Source organism: Heloderma suspectum, chromosome 2 (assembly GCF_057233095.1).
Source record: "Heloderma suspectum isolate Gila_16-S chromosome 2, 16-S_ref, whole genome shotgun sequence".
Lineage (NCBI taxonomy): Eukaryota > Metazoa > Chordata > Lepidosauria > Squamata > Helodermatidae > Heloderma > Heloderma suspectum.
In genome coordinates, this window is record NC_139459.1 from 124,988,162 (window position 1) to 124,997,878 (window position 9,717).

General features: G+C 37.4%; 1 protein-coding gene across 1 annotated transcript in view; it reads left to right on the forward strand.

Moving 5' to 3' along the window:
• UGCG (UDP-glucose ceramide glucosyltransferase) overlaps window positions 1-6,627 on the forward strand; it is a 46,426-nt gene extending 39,799 nt beyond the window's left edge. The window contains exons 8-9 of the mRNA XM_084834686.1: window positions 1,607-1,796; window positions 2,999-6,627. Coding sequence (XP_084690812.1) covers window positions 1,607-1,796; window positions 2,999-3,169 — 361 coding nt within the window. The 3' untranslated portion in view covers window positions 3,170-6,627. The remainder of the gene's footprint in view (window positions 1-1,606; window positions 1,797-2,998) is intronic.
• The last annotated feature ends 3,090 nt before the right edge of the window (window positions 6,628-9,717 follow it).

Sequence of the window (9,717 nt, forward strand, 5' to 3'; positions counted from 1 at the left end):
TACTGTTTTGGCTACTTGGGGAATTGAATCAGAAACCGAATATATCATAAAATGAAGGTATTTGTTTCCTGGTAAGCCTTCAGTGTTTTTCCCCCACTTTATCCTATGCAATGACAGCATTTAAAAAGCACTTATCTTCATTTTTTCTTGGAGAAACAATCATATTACAACATTCTGTGTTTCATCCTTTTGAAGGTCTGCTCAATGGTATAAGATGATAGAATAATGCACAAATACTGTAGTAGTCTCTCCCTCTACTTTCATTCCATTGAGAATTCAAAGCGGTGGAATTGCCACTTTTCTCTCTCAGTTGTTTAGCTGTCTGTGTCAGTATTTTCCCTAATTTGTTTCCAGATTAAAAATATTTTTGGCTTGTGCATACCAAATATATTTCTATCTCAAATTTTCAACAGCTTAAATTGTTCTTTATAGATGTGTGACTCTGCCATACACAGTCTTTTCTATTTCCTCCATATGTTACATTTCTAGTTACTTAACCTTTATTAGATATTTTATATCTAGCCACTCATCTGATTTATTAAAAAGGAAAAGGAGACACGAGCTAAAAATCAGAACCTGAATAAATATTTAATCCATCCATTATTGGCTGGGCATCAAAAATAATTTAATTCATGCAGTAAAACCAATAATAACTAGTTTTCAACTTGCAAAGTAAAAATTCCAGATCACACATTTCTCATATTAAGTATCATTCGCATTAATATCCTTCTACCCATTGCAGCACAGTCCTATGCGTGATTATTCAGAAGTAAGTTCTTGTCACTGGGTTCACACGACATGACAGCCCACCGTGGGTTTACATTTACATGCAGGGTTTGTTGTGTTGGGTGCTATTTTTTGCATGGTGCCTATGGGCACCAGGCTTTCCATGGCTTTCTGTGTCGTGCAAACGCAGGTGGCAGGGGTTGTTTGAAGGTCAAATAACCCTCAAATAACCCATGGCTTGTTTTAGGGTTACTAGACAGGCCCACTGTGTTCAATAGTGCTTACTCCCAGGTGAATGTGATAGGATTATAGCCTTAATTTGGGTGTTCCACCAGTAAAAGCTGCCGTAGATATCATCAGCAACAAGTAATGCCACTTTGTACCCATTTTTCCCAAAATTGGTAGAAGGCATTTTAATTCCTGCATTTATGTAGAGAAGACAGTATAGTGAATAATATAGCAGAACTAATATGCAAGCAACCTGTTTGTCACTGCATGTATAACATTTAACCAGAGATGCCTTAAGACTTCTGACAGAAATTGAAAACTGACTCACTTCTGCTGTCAATGATGCAGCAGACTTACTTGATGCTAAAACAAGATTATGAAGAAAAGGGTTTTTTTTAATCATTTCAGGTATACCAGGATTATTGCAAAACCCCATAATTCTATTCCATAGAGAAGCACTACTAATAATTCACCTACAAATGCTTTCTGGATTTGGGCAACTGAATTCTCACCTATTTTCTCACAAAACACAGCACTGCATGTGAAACTTGTTAGCTTTCACTTTTAGCCCTGAATACAGAAATCAATACTGCTACTATAGCTTGACATGTACTGTCTAGTTTAAACTAAGTTTTCCCCATCTTAATTACAGGTGGGCCAAGCTACGGATCAACATGCTTCCAGCCACGATAATCTGTGAGCCTATCTCCGAGTGCTTTGTTGCAAGTTTAATTATTGGATGGGCAGTTCACCATGTGTTCAGATGGGATATAATGGTGTTTTTTATGTGTCACTGTTTGGCATGGTTTATATTTGACTACATTCAACTCAGGGCTGTCCAGGTAGGTTGTATTGATCAGAGACTTATATTTAGAACAGCATACCTCTTAAATTAACTGCAGTGGATGGTATTAGCTGCTCTAATATTACGGCATTTTAAAATATTTTCCGTGATGAATTAAAAAGGAGGATTGTAAATAGGGGTGTTTTTTTACCTTACCCACTGTAAGTTCCTTATGGGGTGTAATATAACAAGCACTGTGCAACAAAACAGCCTGTAACATAACATTTTAATCAAATTTATTTAATATTATAATGTGTTGTGATAGATGGAAAGATATAATGTCTTCATTGGATTAACTGGTTGGCTGACTCAGATTCTATACATAAATTAGCCTATATAAAAGCATGAATTAAAATGAGTAACTGATTTGCTGACAAGCTTGGTGCTGAAAGGCATGGCTAAATACCTTCAAGTATGCCACTACTTGATTCGATGGTCTTATGGGCCCCTTCCAACCCTATTATTCTATGATTCTATGATACCCCTTGGGGTGTTTGACCCTTCTGACTTGGCAAAGAAAGTGGCATCTTCAATCACTTTCTCTCTGCTTACCTATAAACTACTTGGACAGGGGAAACAAACAAACAAACAAACATTGAAACAGCCTCCAGTTACCTTCCACCTTTCAGTTGTGGAAGGATCAGCTGCTCTGAGACAGGCCGTAGCCCTTCTGATTGGCATGCAGAAGGTCCCTTCTCATCACCAGCCAGAAGAGATCTCTGATAGCAGGTTTGGGAAAGATTTTTGTCTGACATCTCGGAGAGCCTCTGCCATGCAGAGTATACAGTTCTGGGCTAGACTGACCAACAGTTTAAGTTGGCAGAAGGCAACTACATATATTCTTAAGGATAGCAATCAGTATCAAATATGAGATGCTTGTATACTACAGTGATTACGCCCACATGTATCAACAATAGATAAGTTAAGGTCTTGATAGTATTCCATTTGTATGCCCGTGGAAAGATTCCTATTGAATTGTGTTTAGAATAATTATTTCTCAAATGTTAGCTATACATTTGCTTGGAATATTGGCAAGATAATGTTGCTGAAGGGTTGGAAGAAAATTGACACATTGCTGTTGCTTAACTGATTGGCTTTTATATCTTACAGTAGTGTCACTTTTTGTGTCCATTAAGTAAATATTTAATCTAGGTGTTAACGTTGCCTCTAAGCATGAGTATCTGTTTGTATAATCCCCAGGGTGGTGCACTATGTTTTTCAAAACTTGACTATGCAGTTGCATGGTTCATCAGAGAGTCAATGACGATATACATTTTCCTCTCGGCTTTGTGGGATCCTACGATTAGTTGGAGGACAGGACGCTACAGGTTACGCTGTGGAGGCACTGCAGAGGAGATCCTTGATGTATAGCCACAGCTTTGTGACTGTGTATTTCAAGAAAAGAAAAAAAAGGAGAAAAAAGAAAGTATTATAAATTATGTTTATATAAATGCTTTTAAAAGATCTACCTTCAATAGTTTTATTACCTGTATGTTTTCGTATCTGTTCTTTAATTTATTTTGCATGGCATTTGCATCTGTGAAAAAAGTACATCTGTAGTCTTGGCCAAATGGTACCTTGTTTTATGTACAAAATCAAATCAAGAGAATTGGTTCCAGGATTCTTATTTCTTAGGAATGTTCTGCAGCAAGCTCTAAAGACAGTATCTTTCAGTATAGTAAAAGCTACTCTCTGTTAATCAAAGGACATGATCCACTGGGAATAACTTCTACACAGGTCCATTGGAAATAAATGGGAGTTGTGAAAGCACAGCTATGAATTTGTCCCAAATGGCCTTCTGGTCACTGGATTGTACTGTTGAAAAGCAGGCTAACAGCATTTTTATATAAGTGCAATTAGCTTTGGAAAGCACAAGTGGTGGGGCACAAGGAGAGAAGCTTTTTAGATGATCTATGCCTACCTCTTGTAGTTGCTGCGGAGCAAATATAAATAGGTAACTAGGCCTTACGCAAAAGTAAAAGCTGGAAATTGTATCTACGTGTGGACATATAGATTAAATAATTTTGGTCTCGCTGCAATGAGCCTAAACTTTGATGTGGTGGGTGGGAAGATTTAATGGTTAGCTATGCCTAGAGGGCATCTTTTGGCCAACTCTAATTGGTTCGGTCTTGAACCATTTTTAATCACTGTGCTGTAATTAGCCTAGCTAATCTTCTCCTTCATTCCCATCTTGACTTTTTTAAAGGGGGTATTTTTTGTTTCTGTGTGAGTGAATGTTTGAAAGTTATGGGGAGGGGTAATGCATTTCAGAAACATTTCACATATGAGCTATTTTCTTACACACTGTCTTCTTAAGAATGTAACTTCATGATGCAGGCATTTAATATCTTTTTTTTAAGTGGGCATAGGTCTCTATACACTAGTCATCCTTAAATATATGAAATTGCAAAAATACTTGTCAGTATATTAAAAGGCAAGATGAGTTTGCTGTTACTGATATGAAATTGTAAGCTTTAACTATCAAACTAGGTCTACTTTTGGCTTTTTTCCCTTCATTTAATCTGGTCTCTCATTGGATTTTTGTATTCAAATTGTAATGACAAAAAAAGACTAGATTATAAACAAGTTCTAAATGCATGCTATCTCTTACCCTCTCTCTCTCTCTTTCTCTTTCTCTCTTTCCTTAATAGCTTGTTCTCCAACCCCACTGTGGGATCATTCTTAACATGGTGAACTGGACTTGTTTAAAACTGACAAAGCAAAATTGAGAGGGACACTGCATAAGCCTTTTGTTTTCTTTTATAATTGTATTTATGCTGCTTTTTCTTCCAAATGGGCATGGCATGTTGTCACCATAACAGTCTGTTACTAAGTGCATTCCCAATACGGTAGCTTTAAATCCTAGGTTATGACACTTCTGTGACAAAGAACATAATCTGTAGCATATTAGAAATAACTATTAGTATTTATAAAAACGGACTTTTTCCAATTTACTGAGCCAGTCCATTTAATTATCTGGTATACACACAGTGTATTGTAATAGTGTGCGTATTTGTGCACACACATGTTTTGTGTGTACACAAAACCTATGAAACATTCCCCAGACCAACATCCCTCGTTCTTTTTTTTTTTTGCCTTATGACATTACAGAATTTGTTTTGAAGGGCATCTTTCTTCATGAACAGAGGCTTTTAATGCGTGTTCCATTCTTTATATGTGAATCAGGAAGTACTGCTTCCTGAGGAAGGTTGCACTTTGCAAACTAGTCTGGTTATGACCCACTCAAGTTGTGTTTTTATCATCTTCATTGTTATCACTGTTATTTAGCTTAATTTTGCTCATGATTGTATTTTTTGTGAAGTTTGGTTGATGCCATCCATTGCACTGCTAAAGTGATGCTTAGCTGGCTTGGCTTGATGCTAATCACCATGTGGGCAGTGTAACACAAAAACCAAAAAGGCTGGACAGACTTCAGTGTGTCTGTGAGTGTGTTTGTTAGCTATGAAGAATTGTGTTAAATGTGTGCGTGCGTGCATGTGTGGGCATTAGTGAAACCTTTATCATTTAAAGGCAACTGATGCTTCACTTAAATGAGCAACTTGACTTCTTGTACAAGAAGTCTGGGTTGATTATGAAATGAAAATTTACTTTGAAGAAATTGTAGAAGGGCACTGTGACAGAACAGAGCAAAGGTTCAAAATGGCTAATTTAAAACTATCTGTCAACATGTTAAGAATACCATTGTTTATTTAAAATTATTATCTTGTTTTGTTTAAAAATAAATTTTGAATACAATCAGATGCTTTGAGAAAATAAATCTATTTATTGCCTTTCTCTCCATGACATCCCTTTAAATGCTTTTCATATGCAAGTCAACTTTTTCCATTTTGTATCGTTTGCATTGTTCTCACTTCTATGATGATGATGCACTCCATAATTACAAATCTGATTTAATAAGGGTTTTTTTGTACATATATGCATACATAGGAGGTTGTCCCTAAAATGGAGAAACTCCTTTGAAGTCCAGTGAGTTGGAGATTTGTAAATATCTTACTAGTAATTGGAACCCTGTTTGAGAAGTTTTTCTGAACTCAGTAGTTTTCCATCTCAACAGCAGAGTGGATGGACCTGTATAGGTTTGCTATAGAAACATGTGTTTATACCAGACTAATACAGGATACCTTGTCTAGTGGATGCACAGGATCCAATTGACATACCTTCCATTGTTTAATTCTGTTTTATTTAAATATATGTCTTCACTTATTGGGATTGATATTGGATAGTTTTCATGATTGTATGTTTTAAAAATGGCTTCATTTTTATGTGCTTTAGGGCACAATCCTATGCATGTTTAGACAGAGAAAAGGCCTACAGCTCCCAGCATTCCCCAGCCTGCCATGCTGGCCGGGGAATGCCGGGAGTTGTCAGCCTTTTCTCTGTCTAAACATTCATAGGCTTGTGCTCTTAGTGTCTGAATTCCATGTCCTTCAGTAGGTGGCCATTTCTTTAAGTTCTGGTTAGGCTTCACCTGAAATGCTGTGTGTTTTTATGTTGTCACATCTCAAGGAAGTTGCGCAATTACTGAGGTGGTATTCATATGAGCAAAACAGATATTTTATCTTTAAAATGTGGGTTGGAAAGAATATAAAATGAATTATATTCAGTAGATTTCCACTCTCAGATCTATTTTGCATTTGGATACACCAGTATATTTTAAAGTTGAATTACTTGAGCTACATGGGAAAGCATACCAGTTAAGCCAGGATTCGGGTTGAGAGCATCAGATTTGCCATAATACCAAAACATTTCTTTATATAGATCTCTCCTTGCATCTACTCCTATTTTGAAATAAAGAAATTTTAATTTTTATACTTTTTCATTATGAATGAATATTCACTACATCGACAATGTTCCTAGAGTTGATTGTAAAAAACCAATTGAATTAGATGACAAGATACCAATTGAATTAGATGACAAGCGCAAAACAAGGGGTATGCATGTTGACAATGTAATATAACAACCTATAGCATCTCTTTAATTATACATGTAAGTGGTTCACTAGAAAATGTTAAATAAGGTAAGACACTGTCTCTGAAAAATCATTTTATATCCCTGACTAACCTTACTGCAGGGTGCACCCTTCTCATTTTTATAGTTCAGCTAAGTCCCCCACCACCTGCAAGGATTCCTCCAGGGGGCAGAACTTGGAGGCCACTGGAGCGTGGTGAACCAGATTAGGTCTACGGGCTGGGGGTTCTGCACCCCTGGTTTAGCTGCTCATGCTTTTCAGTGGAAGTGATCAGGCAGCATGCCCAGCACACTGCCTTGTTCACGATAAGCCAGAATTCTTTAGAATTATTGTGCTTTGCAAATATAGCCAATATAGAAGTGTGCCAAGTTTCATACTTTTAATCCAAAGTGTGCAATTCAATCCAAAGTGCACAATGTTATGCTTAACTGCTCCACTGGGAACAGTTGTTAGTTCTAAAACTCCTGCCCATGGAATCCAAGGGAGAACTTGGTCAGCATTGAAAGGGCTGCCATATCTCTGATGAATGTCATGTTCTGTTCTTCAACCCAAGCTCACATTTGCATCCTGACAGACAGGAAGAATTTGCTTTCAGCTGTATAGTCTTTCTTCATAACAATTGCTTTACTGTCAACATTGCGATGTATGCAAGCCATCAAAAACTATTTTGTTAATTTATTGATGGATAGATGCTTGCTTACGATGTCATTGCTGTAAATGGCTTTGCCTCCTGCAACAAGTTATGGCAGTAAAACAAGTTGCTTAAGTGTCTGTGGAAAAGGTCTCTAAATTACTGGGGATTTAGAAGAAACAACTCAAATAGCAAGTATATCAGGTTCCTGTTTAACCATAGAGATGCAACTGAGAGCCAAGTTAGTTCTATCTTTCTTGGTTTTGCTATACAAAATATTTATACAGCTTTTTAAAGACTGACACATACTGGACCTATATTATCAATCTGCAACCAAAAATAATCAGTTTGGATTCTACCCCAAAATTAAATTTTTATTGTCTGGAAGAATGTCGAGGATGGGCAATAGTGGAATCCAATAATGTGTATAGGATGTTACCCCTACCATGTGCAAGTGGAAAGTGCTTATCACATGGGGAGTGTGTGGGTGGTGTTATTTCCTCTGATGGTTATCCCTTATACTTCATGTGGTGCTACTCTGGAGGTGCCCTTGACCTTGGACTTTTGGCTGGTGAGGGGAGGCTGCTAGTGGAAAACTCTTAATGCTTTAGATCCCATCAAATAACAATATGGGATACATCAAAGACACAGCATAAAACTACCAACAGTGAAATACTAAAGCCAGATATGTATGATGCTAATAAAATAAATTACAAAAGGATAAGAGAACAGTAGCAGAATTCAGAAATGCATAGGGCTGGTATGTAGGAGGTATTTATGGAGTATATAGGAAAATGTCATATCTTAAGACTTTTTCTTCTTCAATGTAAAATATGAAATGTGTATGCTGCTGAGAACCTTGGCCATGGAGCAGGAACACTTGGAGAAATTTGCATCAATAACCAGAAGGCGATAAAGGTATGTTGCTTATTAGTGAAAGGAAAGCAGGGAAGCACCCTGGTGAGACTCCCTGAGCAGGCAATACCAGATCTTAAGCCTCTTTGGCTATTGGATGTGTAATCTCGTGACTTTCTTCCCTGTTAAGAGCTTTGTCCAGCCTGTTGCAACCCCTTGATGTTTCATTGCTTTAGTCCACAAATGTTTCTACCACAGTAACATTTGCTAGTCTGTAAGATGCCTCTGAACTCTAGGTTTTTGTCTGCCAAAGACTAAGGGTGGTCCTAGATGGAGGGCTTCTTAGTGCTACCAATTAGCATATGAATTAAAAGGTATTGTGCAGCTATTCTGTCTTTTCTCCTTAACAGTTTTTTTTTTCTGGTAAGAGAAAAGACAGAAGCAGCATTGGGAAAACATGGGAGGCCCATGAGTGCAAGATGACAACATCCGGACCCCCTGTAAAATTCCATGAATTAGGATGATGGCACAATAAAAGCCTTGTTTGGAAGCACCGGTCTTCCTTCACCTGTAACCCTCCTATGGTTTCACATGACTTCTGTCCTTAAAGTGGAACAGATTGAGCTACAAAAGAAAAGACCACCGGTATCTGGATGAGACTCTTTTCCACCTCCTTACTTCATGCCCTTCTTTCAGATTTGGTTATGTAAGATACAAGTTACATATAGTTAATAGTGCCAGTGATAACACTGCAGGGTTTAAGTGACTGATAACTAACAAGATTGTGAAGCAAAGTGATAAAAGGGAAGTAGATTAAAAAAAAGCTACTCACAGGGTCTCTTGGTTTTTTTCTACAGTTCATTCTTTTTGAGGCTACATCTTTAAAAAAGAAAAGCATTTAATGAAAACTGTTTGAAACTCAATATTTATCATTCCTTTCCTATTTAGCTTTGTTGTGTTCAAAAAGGGAATCTTTGGTAATCTAGAACACCGGCTTCAGAAATGCTATCAGAAAGAGTTCATTTAAAATGGTGAACTGCAGCAATAGATTCTTTGAAGGGATTATGAGTCATAGAGAGGATGGAGCAGTAACCTTGGCACCCTGGACCAATAATCAGGTTTTAATTTTAACTTGGATGAGATACATAGGTAGAAATTTTGTGTGTGCTTTTCCAGGACTAAGTCCCATTGAACACTGCGGGGCTTACGTCTGAGTAAATATGCATAGGATTATATTACTGGGAAGGGTGGCTAGTGCAGTACTGTGTAATCCTATGCATGGGTACTCAGAAGTAAGCCCCACGGTGTTCAATGGGGCTTAGTCCCAGAAAATTACCTATACGATATCTAAGCATAATAAGTACAATATTCTGGATATTTAAAACTGCATTGCTCTGCACCTGTGCCATTTTGTTTCATTTCTCCACCACTGCAAGGACTGCG